The 17,108-nt window shown below is 31.3% G+C and overlaps 1 protein-coding gene and 1 long non-coding RNA gene across 3 annotated transcripts; both read right to left on the bottom strand.

Annotated features, from left to right (window-relative positions):
* Positions 1–1,918: 1,918 nt before the first annotated feature.
* On the bottom strand, positions 1,919–2,240 carry LOC111613682. The gene is made up of 2 exons (XR_002754808.1): positions 2,086–2,240; positions 1,919–1,957 (listed from the first exon to the last, which is right to left on the bottom strand). It is a non-coding gene; the product is annotated as an uncharacterized LOC111613682 (long non-coding RNA).
* A 726-nt stretch (positions 2,241–2,966) lies between these two features.
* Positions 2,967–15,281, bottom strand: LOC111613685. Of its 2 annotated transcripts, none has more exons than XM_023355032.1 (4): positions 15,118–15,281; positions 13,137–13,257; positions 3,630–3,751; positions 2,967–3,548 (listed from the first exon to the last, which is right to left on the bottom strand). In XM_023355032.1, the coding sequence occupies exons 1-4, from the start codon at positions 15,223–15,225 to the stop codon at positions 3,375–3,377; spliced, it is 525 nt and encodes a 174-aa protein (XP_023210800.1). In that variant the 5' UTR covers positions 15,226–15,281; the 3' UTR covers positions 2,967–3,374. The 2 variants fall into 2 exon arrangements, with proteins under 2 accessions (XP_023210800.1, XP_023210799.1); XM_023355031.1 differs by lacking the exon at positions 15,118–15,281 and adding an exon at positions 13,386–13,545.
* Positions 15,282–17,108: the final 1,827 nt, after the last annotated feature.

The following is a 17,108-nucleotide window of genomic DNA, read 5'->3' as shown; positions in this document are numbered from 1 at the left end:
ATGCTTTCAGAAGTTGCAGACACACTAGGACAAATGCATCACTTTAGAGGGGAATAACTTTGAAGGAGATCCCTAGTAACCACTGTAGTGTGTGCCACATTAAATGCAGGCATCCACATATGCATGTGTTGGATATCATTCTGTAAAATAGCATCTCACACCTGCTGCACCTATAGGGCCAGATTAATAATAATTGTTGCTGGTTGTGGATGAGTTTGTATCTATCATTTAATCATGTCCAACATATGCTCTATTGGCAAAAGATCTCTTAATCTTGTCAGTCAGGATAACGCATTGACATCTTGTCAATGCGTTATCCTGACAGACAAGATTAAGAGATCTTTTGGCAAGGAAGGGCATGTTGGTTGCAACTGAAGAATGGGAATAAGTATTATCCTGTTCAAACAGGGCCTCCTCAATACTGTTTGGTGATTGAACTCATTGTTCTGCCATTCATAATCACAACAGCAAACATTCTGAGCAAATGTTTGCTGTCATGGTGTTCAGGATAACAAACAAGGGAGGGAGATCTGATTATCATAATACCTATGGTTGCTGCTTACCAACAGACATTCTTTAGGTCGTCCTTATGCAGATAAGTCCATCACTGGTACCACTGCATTGATACCAATGATGGACTTATGTTCTCCAGGCCTATCTCGATCCATATATATTGGTAAATGGCTCTTGTCTATGAATTATGCTGTAGAATAGACTCTTGCAAAACACCATTGATGATGCATCTGACAGTAAGCAGGAGTGAATGGCAAACATGCCACAAGATGCTTGGAGTAGATGTGACTCTCCAGTAGTTGGTTCAAACAGTTCTTGTGATCGCTCTGGGTATTACTGCTGCTATAATTTCCACCATAGATGCCCTCCAATCCATCAGGGACAACCTGTATATGTACTGATCATCTTTCTCTCCAGTGGCCCAAAAGGATTCAGACCCCAATCTTCTGGTGGTAGTGCATTCCCTAGGTATTGATACCAAAAGTTGTACAAGATGGACACATCTTGGTCCATTCTTTCTGCAATCTTACAAAATGGAAATCCATTGTCTCGTGGTCTACCATGTGGCCTCATTCAAACTGGTTTAATTGCTGATAAATAGTTTGTTGTTACCTTTGATGCATTCTGTACATTGTAGCTAATGTCATTATAGTAATTCACAGTGACACTAATATAAATACCTCTGCACATGTCTATCGGGAACTTATAATTTGTATTTGCTGTGACACTGTACATGCATTATGTGAATTGTGCTCTTGAAATTGGTATCAATTAAATAAAACACAAACAAAAATTACACACAATATTTATACATCTAGCATAACTCCTTAGTGTTGGAATTTCTATTTCTGGCAGTGTATGTTTAAACTTTATAATTTTATGTTTTATAGAAACTTTTTCTTTTTCAGAAAAGATACCAAATTGTTATTTTGTACATGTTGTTCATGTAACTCTCTACAGACTTTACTAAGAATACTTTTTATTCTTAGCATAGTATTTAGTATAGTATATAAAAAGATATTTGCTAATTGTAACAGAAATACAGGTTAATAAAAAAGAAAAAAGTAACATTTTTGATGAGATTAAAAGTTTTAATCTTACTTAATTATAATTCTACAAGGGCAGTTTTTTCAAGCTCCAATGGTCCATAAAACACAAATAAGTGTAAATAACAAAATGAATTTTGGTAATAAATTAATTTTGTTATTTACACTTATCTTTTTTTATGTACCATCGAAGCTTGCAAAAAAAGAGATAAAACTGAACTATGTAGGCTAACTAAATATATTGATTTTAAATTGAACAAATTAAAAACAAGCTTACCCTCTTTAGCAGTTTTGGCCATTGTACTCAACCTTTTTGTCGATGCTTTGCTTTCACGTAATGCCCTTGTACTTGATCGTGATTCGTCCAATTTTTCATTGCCCAGTATGTCTTTTCCAAGCTGTTAATATCAATTATGTATAGATTGATAAACATAGATTTCAAGTTATGTGAAACTTAGAAAAACACAGATTTCAATTCATTAGTTCTTTACCATATAAAGGATAATTTTAAATAAAATCAACTAACCTTAGCTGTTTCGAGCATTGTGTTATCTTTAGAAAGTCTTGCCTTTTTGACTGTAGGTTCGTCTAAACCTTTACCATCTGATTCTTTTATGTCTACTTCCTCTTTCATTTCTTGTTTATCATTATCCTAAAATGAGTTAAAAGCATTAATTATTTTTAATTAAAAAAATATGGTGTAAAGTTTATCGTACAGTATTATACAGTGGGTGATCAGTTAACAAACAGTTCAGACTATAAACAAATCGGATAATGAACACTTTTGCGAAAGATTTTTATGTTTGGACAATGTATACCTCACAGAACAAACACAAGAAGTGACATAAAATAATGAATACCAATTGGTCTTTCCTTGTCTTCAGACAATAATTCAAAACTTCTCAAACCATGGGAGACATCGACATTCAACCCAGTATATACTGATTGGATAGTATTCCTCCGAACTTTGAAACTCTCCCTTGTAATTCCAGCCTTTTATTTTTCTGACACAAACAATTTTTTTTATAGTATTCAAGAGACTGTCAGGTGGTCACTCATTATGTTTTGCGTCAGTTTTTATTTTTGAAAGGTTAGAGTATAATAGCAAAGGTAGAGAGTGAGCAGATGTCTGATGTTGCTGGGCAGTATGGCTTGAACAGGTGTACAGTAGGCCGCAGTTCATTCTTATCTCAGAATGATACAGTATAATCAAGAAGACTCAAGCAGCTAAAGGAGTAACAAAAAATCACATCTGAGAAATAAAGAACATTGAAGAGCTCAAAATGGAACCTGAAACGGATCTGATGACAGAAGAACGCCAAGAACTTGAATGAAGAACATAAAGCAACTTGGTGAGATATGTTTCTTTCTGAAAAAGAGGATTAATGCTATATCTGCTGTTANACATTTTAAAAATCTTGAATTTTTCTTATTTTTATTATTTTTTTTATCAGCCATAATGTAACATTAAACAATTTATTTTTTTAATTTTTTTTTTTATCCTTTGTCAGAAGCATGTTTAAAATACTTGTGGCTAATCTAACATATCCATGTGTCGAGAGAGTTTCTCTGATACAGATGTGGGATTATAATGATGTCGGCTATCACGATTAAAAAATGATAGCAGTTTTTTGCATAATGGATGTGTCGAAACACGGTGATTAATATAAACCAGTGTGTAAACAGGATGTGCATGCACTCACACACACACGCACACATGCACACTCACTGCTCTAGCCTCGCTCCCAGTCTATGCAAGAAATGATTCAAAACAATTGGCTTTTGTTTTTTGTTTGTTTTTTTTTCCTTGGTTATTCAATTTTGTACCTCTTCCATTTCTGTTCCACCCTCTGACTCAATGGGTCCATCATAATTTGGCATTTCTTCTTTTTCTTCTGTGTTGTTTACTTCTTTACTTCTGACTTCTTCCTCCGATGCGGAACCTTCGTCTTTGCGAGGTCTACCTCTCCGACCTCGTTTGGGTGTGTCCTAATGCAAATGGGATAAGTTTAGGCAATTTTTTCGTTTTCGAATAATAATTAAGGCAATTTTAAATGCTATAAGACTCACTTTTGCCGACGACTTCTGAAGAGGTGGCGGCGGAGGTGCACCACGGGTCTGTGATCTTGTACGTCGTCGTTCACTGTCTGGGTTGTCGTCTTTATGACCCAATTCTTTTAATAAAGCTTCACCTTAATTGATTTATAAAGCATTAATAAACATATAATATATTTAATCAAACTTAAAACAAGTTTTATTTCTAAAATTTAATTCCTAGGACTAGGAAAGAAAACTAAACTTTATAATTAAAGCATAACATTAAGATTTCCCATGAACAATTAAATAAGGTGTAGCATTATTTTCTTACATAATAGAATCCACATATTGTAAACAATGATATCAGAATTAATTTTCAATATTTTGGAGCATGCTAAGTTAGTTAACAACAAAGTAGTTGTTATTTTCAATGTCAGTTTTTATTCACCTTGGATTTTAACAATATTCAAGGTGAAGCAACGACATTCCCAATAATTTAATGGGTATAAAGTACCACAAACCAAATCAAGCCAGTTAGGATGCCATCTCCAAAACAAATCCTATAAATAAATCTAGTAAACTAATAACTGTTAATTATAGTTACTTCCAGATGCTAGATATGAAAGAAGATTAACTATTCTTACAAGTATTAAAATTTAAAGAATATGAAGACCTAGAAACAGTTGATGTAAAGTAGGTAAGAATATTCACTTATTTTTTGTTTGTTGTTCTAATGTAGCTAAAGATCAATGGTGGAGATGCATTACATATTACTGTGTTTGGGAGTGAAGAAACGCAATTTTTATTTAGAAATATCTACGTTTGTCAAAAATTATCCTTAAATTGATTTTGGCAATACATAATGTCGCTACCTTGTTGATCTTTGGTTCGTGAAGAATTGAGCCTAAATGTTATGTTATACCCTGAGGCCATTATATTTTGTTTCGGTCTTTTTCTTACTTTGGGAAGTTTGTTTGGTTGAAAGGCAAAGAACTTCAACATCCATTCAAAATTAATCTCCATTTTAAAAACGGGCATAGGCAACTGTCAGCAAGTCACAGTCGAAAACGGCATTTATGATTTGGTAAATTAAAAGAAAAATAATCATTGAATTCATATATTAGTAATATTTTGTTAAATATTGCATTGAACATTCTTTTGTAAATGTAAAGCTTTACAGACAAAAACATTACAGAAATAACTGTTTATCTCTTTACTCTCCTTCCTGTGGGCATAAAGAGAACATTTTAATAAAACCCAACATGAGTTTAGTCAGGCAGTGAGAGATGTCAGTTCTACACCGGGATATACCAGCCCCTGGTGTTTTTTTGACCCATCCCGATTTATTCCTAGATTCCCTAGAACGAAGCCCAACGGCTTAACTACTCGGCCATCCTGCCAACCATTTCCGTTCAAATTAATTTTGTTGTACATACTACAACTACAAAAGTAAAGTTGAACTAAAATGAAATAAAATAAAGCCTATATTATATAAGTGATGAAAAACTTGCCACCAACAGTAATAAAATCGAAGTTGAAATAACGTTCCCAAATAATTATTTTCAACCAAAATTTCTCAGCTACTTAGAAGTGCCACCGTATGGTTAATGTTCGCCAAACATTCAAAACTTACCCAGTTTTTTGATATTTCCATTGTTGTCCGGCTGTCCTTCCTTAATCTCGACAATGGAATGGATAGATGAAAATCGAGACCAGATATGGAAAGTTTAGGAGGCAGAGGCCCCAGTTAAATATATACAAACTTCTGGTCTAGAAAGGAAATCATGTATTTTCAAATTAAAATTGTAGCCCATCATTGTGACAATGTCACAATAAGCGATTGCTCGTTTAATTTGATGATAAAATAATAAATGCCAATTCCTTTGTTTCTTTAATGAAAGTAATGTATAACTCATCTTTTGAGTAAACGGCTCTGTTGTCATTGAAGTTTAAAATCTTGACATTTCACATTGACTGATTTCTTATTAGTCGTCATGGCAAAAATATTTTAAATAAGAAGAAAAAGTAGGAAGATTATGCTTTTTGTCTCATACAAAAATGCAACAATTACCAATTTAAAATGTTAAAAGTAAGGACACATTTTTTCATAAACATTCACATATATCGAAGATAGATACTAGTAGCTTAAATCATTAAAGTCGTCAATTAATAATCAAATTACTACTACTTCAACATTTAGTAGGGAAGCCTACACCACGAGAGAAACTTGTTATAAAGTATCATGAATATTGCTCATGAAAAATGTCCCTACAATGAAGGTGAACTTATTAATATCATGAATATTTAGTTTCATAAGACATTAGATACCATTAATTTAAAGCTTTTGAAATCAATCAGTAAAATTCCTACTTTACAACACATAATTGATCATCGTATCTCAGAAATAAGGCTTTTTTGCCATAGCAATAAAAAAAAAAAAAAAAAAAATCTTCAATGAAATTTACAAATTGGCAATGAACAGCCAAATGATTTATTTTTGTGTGGTCAATAACCACTTTACAAAAAAGTATTTTAACCAGATTTCTTGTTTTAAAAAAAGATTCCTGAACTGATTTAAGGAGAATCAAACAAAGTTTCAATTGCAAGACAGTGAAGGGATACAGGATTTAATGTTCTATTATATGTTGCTTTGTGGAAAAGATAAAAAATGCTTTGTATGAATTTGGCAATATTTTGTTTCCAAAAAGAAGGGAGAATGCTTTCAATCACTTTTCAAGCATGGAAAATGGAGTGTCAATTTTGGCATTCTTCAGCATGATAGCAACAGCAGGGATTTCTAAAGATTTGAAGATTTACAACTTAAAAACCATCCGTTGCATTTTTTTCTGAAATTCATTTAATAGTGATGTAACTAACAACAGACTTTTGCTTTCTGAAAATTTACTTCGCAAAACAGCAGCAGGTTAAATTAATTAATTAAGAGAATTGCATGATGATGGTGTTAAAATATTTTTTAAATCTGCAAAGTTGTTTATATTTATTTTAGGAATGTCTATCCAAAATTCATTAAACACTTTAGTAAGTGCCATACTGCATTCTTTTCCACATTTGGAACCATATATAGTTGCAAATTATTATATTCAATTATAAAACTTATTAAATCTAAGTATCAACACAAAAAAAACCTTTTTTAATATTGGCCATTAGCCTGATGAAGACCAAGTTTATGGTCGAAAACGTTCGTTTTGTTTAAATTTGTTCATACTGGGATATTAAAAAAAGGTTTTTTTGTATTGATTTATCTTCCCAGGAGTTGTGTGAGATGTTGTTGTTAAGTCTAAGTATCATTTGCAATTAACAAAACACCTAAAAGAATTAATATGGAATGCAATTACCAAATTTTAAACAGTGTCCCAACTACAAACCCACAAGTTAGTAAGTAATGAAAGAGAGAGATTGATATTGGCTATCATATCAACATAACAAACTGATCTCCCTTTATAATAAATATAATAAAATTTTATATATATATATATATATATATATATATAAAAGAAATAATANATCTCTCCAGATTTAATTGAATTTAATTGTTAGTAAATAATAATGACTATTTAAATTTATTTAACCAAGTTACACTAAAATATAGGAAACAAGCAATATTTACTGGTAAGTATAGATTTTATTTTTCCTTTTGTCAGTGAAAAACTTGCATTAAAAAAATGTTTTTGATCTGCTTAATGAACCATCATCAGGTTACAATTCTAAATAGAATTCAAAATGTATTATAAGCATTCAATTGGAACATTTCAACTGCAGAATATAAAAATTAATGGACAAATTTATTTGTGTATTTATAAATTTAATTCAAAATGTGTTATAATCTGAGGATGTGGATTGAAAACATTCGTTTTAATATCAATTTTTTACTGCTAACGTATGGATTTCTTTTGTTTTATTAAAATTATTTCCTAACCTTGTATAAATAATTCTGTATTTATATTCACATATTTAATTTAATATATAATTATCATTTTCTATGCATTCTAATACTTTATTCTGATAGTTTATTAAAATGTATTTATATTGGGATTTAAAACAAGTTTTTGAAAACAACAACAAAAAGACCAAAAATTCTGCAAAGAATACTCATTAAACGAGTAACAAACATTTCGAAAATGAAGAAACATGCACATGGAGGTGGCCACTTACACAGTTAGAAACAGTAAATAACACCAAGAAAAACTTTCAAAATATACCAGCAAATATAATTATCAGAACGTATTTATACTAAAATGTTTTCAATCCTAATAGGATCGGCATCAGGTCAAAAATGTTCGATAGAATTAGAATGCTAAATGATAGAATTTAAATATTTTAAAATCATCGGAACAGTAAATATTAGAGCAAGTATACAAAAATTGCACCTAGGTGTTCACATCAACATTAAAATAAAAATTAAAATTAACAAATACATTTGTTACGAATCCTAAGTGAATTAATTGATTTCTTATTTTTTATTAATGTTGTTGAGATAGTCAAAAAATGATTTAGAGTCTTACAAAAAGGACATTCACACACCGCACAAACACTGTTAGCACATTGCAAGAATTAAAACATTGAAAAAATAGTGACAGCACATGGTTACCCTAGAACAATGGTGCAAGGTTTAGCAGAAAACTATACCAGTTTACAATCTTAACGAGGGCAATAGTAAGAGTTTGGAGCATACAGGCAAACATATACTAATTGATTACGACCGGGATTAAAGGCTTTATACAAAGAAATTGCTACTAATAGAGAGTGAGCGATAACATACAGACATAACCCATCAGTTTATAAGGTATTAAGAAATGGCAAAATACACCATTAACATCTACAATGCACAGGGGATGTATAGTATACCTGTGAGAGAACATATTTCACAGAGATCTAGGATACATTGGTTCAACCAAGCAGTCCCTTAAAAAACAGCTGGCAGAACATAAATAGGATATACAAAACAAAAAGCAGACAACTGTACTTACAATATACGCTTCTGACACTGACGTGAAAGCTAAACTATAGCATGCCAGTCTCATTTGATGCACCCTTCATACCGATCAAATCAAAATTTTAGAAGCTCTTGAAATTTTTAAAGCCAAACTAAAAGGAGAAAGTATTAATTTTAAGGAGGAGGCAAACATCTCACATGCTTGGCAGTGCATTTTCAACAATCCTGATGACATTAATAAAAAATAAGAAATCAATTAATTCACTTAGGATTTGTAACATTTTGATTTTTATTTTAATGTTAACACCTAGATGAGATTTTTGTATACTTGTTCTAATATTTACTATTCCAACAATTTAAAAATATTTAAATTCAAATCATTTAGCATTCTAATTCTATTGAACATTTTTGACCTGATGCAGACCCTATTAGGATTGAAAACATTTGTCATAAAGTATTTAATATAAATTATATTTGCTGGTATATTTTGAAGGTTTTTGTTGGTGTTATTTACAGCTTTGGGAAGATTTAGAACAGTTAGAGACACATTAAATAAATTTCTACAGAATGAAAATTAATGTGTATTTTAATAAGTATTGAATTTATTTTGGCGACTTCAAATAGTGAATGTAAATTTCAGATTACATAAATGTAAAGTCAGCTTTTATATGAGCCAAAAAAGCTGAAATTTCAGATGGATGAAAACTGTTCCTCAAGTGACCAGGACAGTGATATCAATTTCTCTTCTCCAAATGTACTAACAAGAGTATTTGTCAGTTTCTGTTTCTTTCAAACAGCAATTTCTTATGTTAATGAATGGAGCCAACATTCTGCTGAGGCATATTCCAGAAAGGTAAAAAAAAAGTGTGTGTTAACCCAACCTAATTAGAGAAGATTTACTTAAATAATTTTGCTGACATTTTCACTCTCAACCACAATAGCAGGAAGTGATTCCATTTTCCCATGAACTTGTTTCCTTGTCCAGAGATGACACATCTGAATTTGTCATTTTTGACTGTATCGGGAACATAACATTAAAAATTGTTATTGTATTGGTTTAACTAACCTATAGGCTATTATCAAAACTGGACATAGAACTCAACATGGGAGGAGCCCCAAATAAAAGAGGTCTTCATCAGAGGCTGTCTGTCATCATCAAGTGCAAGGTTTAGCAGAGAACTATACCATTACGACCAGGGATTAAAGGCTTTATACAAAGGCCAGTCTTGGATATACACCATCCTCCTAAGATCGCAACAAAGGGCCTACACCTTCAGGTAAACACCAATTTGCAATTGAATGTAAACTCTCTCCCACAGTTAGGGATCCGATATGATTTAATTGATATGTTCTTTGATTACTATATAGTTAACTCTAATATATATGTATAATCCTATGAAAATAAATGGTTATTTGTTTGCGTTACATGAGTAGTGAACTGTCTCTCAGACCTCCATCCCAAATCAGACTGCCTACACATGTGACTGCTTGCGTGGAGACAAACTTAGTGGCCATTGAGGTTTCTGTCTGTCCATAAGACACAGTGGTGTCAGTCCTGACGATGCAGTCATCGCAGGTATGGTGTCGACCCTGTGGTCACAGAGAATGCAGTTTTAGTTTAAAATTTCACTGTTGTCAAACTTTTTTAATGAGGTTACTTAGCCATGGATAGCCAAAAGTTAACAAATGAAAAATTGAGTGGTTTGATTTGAATGGATTGAATTGTCAATAGTGTTTCTAATGACAATTCAATTTCACATAACAACTTACATTTTCTAATGGAAGTATATTTATTCCTGGTAGACATCAATGCCTCATTTGAAAGAATTTTTTTACACACACATTGTTGCAGTCTACTAAAAAAACCAAATATGAAAGTTGAACTGTCACATGTTTGTTGAAATTAAAAGCAAACTTTTTTACTGAATTGTTTACAATTCATGTTAAACTAGCATAAAACAATATTTTGCAGAAAATTCATTCGTCTGATAATATACATAAAATCACAGATGATTTGAAAATAAAAAAGTTACTCTCTTCATATTAATATGTACATGGTGTGTGATCAGCAGTGTAGTGTTCCTTTTCTAAAAAAAAATTTCTGCTTTATGCATATATGGTGACAACGTAGAGAATTGTTTTTACTGATCACTGTCAGTAATATGTACCAGCACATTCTGAGTGAAAAATACTCCTGGGTGACCAATAATTTTCGAGAGATTTTTGTGAGCAGTGTACAGTAATAAATCCTGCATGAAATTAGAAAAACCATATACAGAAATGTATGTTTTGTTGAAACAAGCTTATAAAGACAAAACCATGGATTCAAAAACAAATTTATAAGTGGTTTCCAAGATTCTAAAGGAAATAGAAGTCAGCAGAAGACAACCTTCATACCAGATGACAAGTAGCAGTCTACAAAGAATAAAATGTGCAGAAAATTAGGACATCATCATTCAATGGTTGTTTCAAATCAATTGGAGAGATTGGTAATGAAATATGGGCTTAAAATTCATGGTTTCTTCAACATGACAATGCTCCCTGCCACAAAACGCTACTCATCAACCAGTATGCAGTTAAATGTAGTCTTTGGTGGAACATTCTGCCCTAATAATCAAATCTGGCTTTATCAGACATTTTTTTTGCTTTAAAAGATAAAAACATTCAAGAAAGATTTTTGAGAATGTAAAAACTAGCCATGAAAAAGCAATGAGAGTAATGAAGCTCATTCAAAAATGTGAGTTTGAAAAATGCTTTCAGAAGTTGCAGACACACTAGGACAAATGCATCACTTTAGAGGGGAATAACTTTGAAGGAGATCCCTAGTAACCACTGTAGTGTGTGCCACATTAAATGCAGGCATCCACATATGCATGTGTTGGATATCATTCTGTAAAATAGCATCTCACACCTGCTGCACCTATAGGGCCAGATTAATAATAATTGTTGCTGGTTGTGGATGAGTTTGTATCTATCATTTAATCATGTCCAACATATGCTCTATTGGCAAAAGATCTCTTAATCTTGTCAGTCAGGATAACGCATTGACATCTTGTCAATGCGTTATCCTGACAGACAAGATTAAGAGATCTTTTGGCAAGGAAGGGCATGTTGGTTGCAACTGAAGAATGGGAATAAGTATTATCCTGTTCAAACAGGGCCTCCTCAATACTGTTTGGTGATTGAACTCATTGTTCTGCCATTCATAATCACAACAGCAAACATTCTGAGCAAATGTTTGCTGTCATGGTGTTCAGGATAACAAACAAGGGAGGGAGATCTGATTATCATAATACCTATGGTTGCTGCTTACCAACAGACATTCTTTAGGTCGTCCTTATGCAGATAAGTCCATCACTGGTACCACTGCATTGATACCAATGATGGACTTATGTTCTCCAGGCCTATCTCGATCCATATATATTGGTAAATGGCTCTTGTCTATGAATTATGCTGTAGAATAGACTCTTGCAAAACACCATTGATGATGCATCTGACAGTAAGCAGGAGTGAATGGCAAACATGCCACAAGATGCTTGGAGTAGATGTGACTCTCCAGTAGTTGGTTCAAACAGTTCTTGTGATCGCTCTGGGTATTACTGCTGCTATAATTTCCACCATAGATGCCCTCCAATCCATCAGGGACAACCTGTATATGTACTGATCATCTTTCTCTCCAGTGGCCCAAAAGGATTCAGACCCCAATCTTCTGGTGGTAGTGCATTCCCTAGGTATTGATACCAAAAGTTGTACAAGATGGACACATCTTGGTCCATTCTTTCTGCAATCTTACAAAATGGAAATCCATTGTCTCGTGGTCTACCATGTGGCCTCATTCAAACTGGTTTAATTGCTGATAAATAGTTTGTTGTTACCTTTGATGCATTCTGTACATTGTAGCTAATGTCATTATAGTAATTCACAGTGACACTAATATAAATACCTCTGCACATGTCTATCGGGAACTTATAATTTGTATTTGCTGTGACACTGTACATGCATTATGTGAATTGTGCTCTTGAAATTGGTATCAATTAAATAAAACACAAACAAAAATTACACACAATATTTATACATCTAGCATAACTCCTTAGTGTTGGAATTTCTATTTCTGGCAGTGTATGTTTAAACTTTATAATTTTATGTTTTATAGAAACTTTTTCTTTTTCAGAAAAGATACCAAATTGTTATTTTGTACATGTTGTTCATGTAACTCTCTACAGACTTTACTAAGAATACTTTTTATTCTTAGCATAGTATTTAGTATAGTATATAAAAAGATATTTGCTAATTGTAACAGAAATACAGGTTAATAAAAAAGAAAAAAGTAACATTTTTGATGAGATTAAAAGTTTTAATCTTACTTAATTATAATTCTACAAGGGCAGTTTTTTCAAGCTCCAATGGTCCATAAAACACAAATAAGTGTAAATAACAAAATGAATTTTGGTAATAAATTAATTTTGTTATTTACACTTATCTTTTTTTATGTACCATCGAAGCTTGCAAAAAAAGAGATAAAACTGAACTATGTAGGCTAACTAAATATATTGATTTTAAATTGAACAAATTAAAAACAAGCTTACCCTCTTTAGCAGTTTTGGCCATTGTACTCAACCTTTTTGTCGATGCTTTGCTTTCACGTAATGCCCTTGTACTTGATCGTGATTCGTCCAATTTTTCATTGCCCAGTATGTCTTTTCCAAGCTGTTAATATCAATTATGTATAGATTGATAAACATAGATTTCAAGTTATGTGAAACTTAGAAAAACACAGATTTCAATTCATTAGTTCTTTACCATATAAAGGATAATTTTAAATAAAATCAACTAACCTTAGCTGTTTCGAGCATTGTGTTATCTTTAGAAAGTCTTGCCTTTTTGACTGTAGGTTCGTCTAAACCTTTACCATCTGATTCTTTTATGTCTACTTCCTCTTTCATTTCTTGTTTATCATTATCCTAAAATGAGTTAAAAGCATTAATTATTTTTAATTAAAAAAATATGGTGTATTATTTAACCATAAAAAAATTATTATACCCAAATGGTTACAACAGATATATGTATCTGATTTTTACAGTTTCATTAAATAAATATCCAACTAGACACAATTATTATGGTAAAATAATTCCATTAGAATTCAAACTATAATCATCAAATTGTAAAAGGCACACTTAAATATAGAAGTTAATTAAAAGCCATTAAACAAAATACAGCAAATCTATATACAGTAATTGTTTTAAATTAATAGCTAAAATATATAAATCAGATATAGTAAATTTGATGCTCTTATCTTTTACTGACATCTCTAATACTATTGATGAATTCAAATGGCGTGCTCTAGAGTACTCTGCTGTCTCCTTCCTGTTAAATTGCTCAGAATAGAACAGTTGTTTAGATCACTTGCCTGGTGTGATTAGTTGATTTTTCTCTTTCAGATGATGATGTCATTAATCTACTCCTCATTCTTAGCACAGCAGCCAGCCGAATTAACCATATTATTAACATTTAAAATTTTTATAGCAAGTATGACCAATATTCCAAACTTTAGAAGATACTATACTAGTAGCTTGCTGGTAAAAAACGTATACAAATTTCCAATATATTTTTACTGTAAGATACATATGTGGTGAGTGTAATCCAACAACAGGGTAAGCATATAACACACACATGTTCTTCTTTCACCTGTGTTTATTTTCTTTACAGGATTCTTTTATAAATTCCAATGCGCCTCATTTTTGTTCTTTTACATACAATTTCTGCAGGTACTCGGACAGAATCGTTAAGTATNATTCTTAGTTACTTTAGACAAAGGAAAAGCTCTTTGATGACTTCATAATTTCAATTCAAAACCAGTATATAATCTGTCACATCAGATAAACCCTCACTTGCTGTCAAATTTTTTTTCAAATACAGATAACCTAAAGGATATTCAAATGAAATTATTGTAGTTTTTCCACAACTTATATAAGTTGTATTGGATACCTCAGTTTCCATTTAACTTCAGTGTTCTTATTGGGCTGCAATTTGAAAAAATTGTAAATTCTCAATATCATCCATCCATCTTGTCTTTTCTTAATCTTGAGGTGTCAGATAAATGAAATTGAAGAGCAGATATGGAAAGCTTAGGAGCAGGAGGCCCCAATTAACTGTATATGAACTTCCAATGTAAACTGGAAGTCACATTATTTTAATTTAAAAATTTTTCCTTGAAAGGAGTTAGTTAGATGACTGGCACAACTACATTGCTAACAGAAAGTATGATGTACAGTAAAGGGGCAAGACATTACAGTACTAATTTGAAGTGGAGGGCATATATTTTTAAATTAAATAAATTAAAAATATGATTAAAAATTGCAGCTTGGCATTGTGATGATGTCAGAATAAGTAATTGCTTATAATAAACAATTCTGTCAATGTTANGTATGTCTTTTCCAAGCTGTTAATATCAATTATGTATAGATTGATAAACATAGATTTCAAGTTATGTGAAACTTAGAAAAACACAGATTTCAATTCATTAGTTCTTTACCATATAAAGGATAATTTTAAATAAAATCAACTAACCTTAGCTGTTTCGAGCATTGTGTTATCTTTAGAAAGTCTTGCCTTTTTGACTGTAGGTTCGTCTAAACCTTTACCATCTGATTCTTTTATGTCTACTTCCTCTTTCATTTCTTGTTTATCATTATCCTAAAATGAGTTAAAAGCATTAATTATTTTTAATTAAAAAAATATGGTGTATTATTTAACCATAAAAAAATTATTATACCCAAATGGTTACAACAGATATATGTATCTGATTTTTACAGTTTCATTAAATAAATATCCAACTAGACACAATTATTATGGTAAAATAATTCCATTAGAATTCAAACTATAATCATCAAATTGTAAAAGGCACACTTAAATATAGAAGTTAATTAAAAGCCATTAAACAAAATACAGCAAATCTATATACAGTAATTGTTTTAAATTAATAGCTAAAATATATAAATCAGATATAGTAAATTTGATGCTCTTATCTTTTACTGACATCTCTAATACTATTGATGAATTCAAATGGCGTGCTCTAGAGTACTCTGCTGTCTCCTTCCTGTTAAATTGCTCAGAATAGAACAGTTGTTTAGATCACTTGCCTGGTGTGATTAGTTGATTTTTCTCTTTCAGATGATGATGTCATTAATCTACTCCTCATTCTTAGCACAGCAGCCAGCCGAATTAACCATATTATTAACATTTAAAATTTTTATAGCAAGTATGACCAATATTCCAAACTTTAGAAGATACTATACTAGTAGCTTGCTGGTAAAAAACGTATACAAATTTCCAATATATTTTTACTGTAAGATACATATGTGGTGAGTGTAATCCAACAACAGGGTAAGCATATAACACACACATGTTCTTCTTTCACCTGTGTTTATTTTCTTTACAGGATTCTTTTATAAATTCCAATGCGCCTCATTTTTGTTCTTTTACATACAATTTCTGCAGGTACTCGGACAGAATCGTTAAGTATAATCTCATGACCAAAAAAAAAAAAAAAACAACTGAAAATATTCGACGTGGTAAAAAAAAAACTATGATTAAATACTTAAAACTATTTATACTAAAAAAAAAAAGAGGAAGAAAAGATAGACAATAGGATAGATGGATATATGGTGATAGAAAAGAATGGGTACCCAAAATCTCAATGATTTTGGGATGATGGTGGTGATTGCTGAATTGTTGATTGTAGAACTCTAGCAGGTTCTATCAATAAGCTTTCAAAGGTCCTTATATTGAGATATATTTCGGGCTCCTCTCGAATGCCAGCTTAAGCTTATTGTCTCCTTTGTACTCCAGTCAATGCCAGAACGACCTGGAGGTCCTCACAACACGTACTATGGAAGAAACTTGCAGAAGGTGATAGACAAAACAACCAAGAACAAAGTGGAAGAAAACGAAATAAATACTAAGCAGAGTATGTACAACAATATACAAAATATGGCATACAACCACACCACTATAAATTCTACATTTTAGAATGCATATCCTAGTAGTTACATTACATAGTTAACCACTTTTTAATTTCTTCTAGTGTCATTCTTTAAGATGTTCTTGATATAAATACTAGTTGACATATATTACCAAAACTACATACACATTATAATAATAATATCAAGTACAATGAATTATAAAAAATTAAAAAGAAACTCATCTTAAATAAGTAATTTATTTTATTTTTATTAGTTATAAATACAAATGTGTAAGTAGGTTAATATGGCAAATGATAATTTTGTGTAATAAATATTCAATAAAGAAATATTTATCAATAGTAAATCAAATCATTTTAAAATTGATCCTTTAAAGTTTACTTTCAACTGTGAACCTACTAATTAAAGCCAGTTTGATATGTTTTTACTTATTTTTGTTAAACATATAGCATCAGAATTGATCATCTGAAAGATCTTAATACAACTTTATTAATATATAAAGAATTGTTGGTTCCCGAATAAGAAGTCATTTTGATATTTTATTTTAAAAAAATTCATTTAGATCTTTCTGAAAAACAT

Source organism: Centruroides sculpturatus, unplaced genomic scaffold (assembly GCF_000671375.1).
Source record: "Centruroides sculpturatus isolate CEXI.00-Female unplaced genomic scaffold, Cexi_2.0 scaffold1984, whole genome shotgun sequence".
NCBI classification, from domain to species: Eukaryota; Metazoa; Arthropoda; class Arachnida; order Scorpiones; family Buthidae; genus Centruroides; species Centruroides sculpturatus.
This window is presented reverse-complemented; position numbering and strand designations above follow the sequence as displayed.

What these genes read in the sequence shown, in the direction of transcription:
- LOC111613685 (XM_023355032.1), bottom strand. Translation starts at nt 15,225, where the DNA reads ATGAAAGAGGAAGTAGACATAAAAGAATCAGATGGTAAAGGTTTAGAC. An exon ending in GGCCAAAACTGCTAAAGAGG is followed by an intron (nt 3,752 to 13,136) that starts GTAAGCTTGTTT and finishes AAATCAATTAAG; the next exon opens with GTGAAGCTTTATTAAAAGAA. An exon ending in TTCAGAAGTCGTCGGCAAAA is followed by an intron (nt 3,549 to 3,629) that starts GTGAGTCTTATA and finishes CATTTGCATTAG; the next exon opens with GACACACCCAAACGAGGTCG.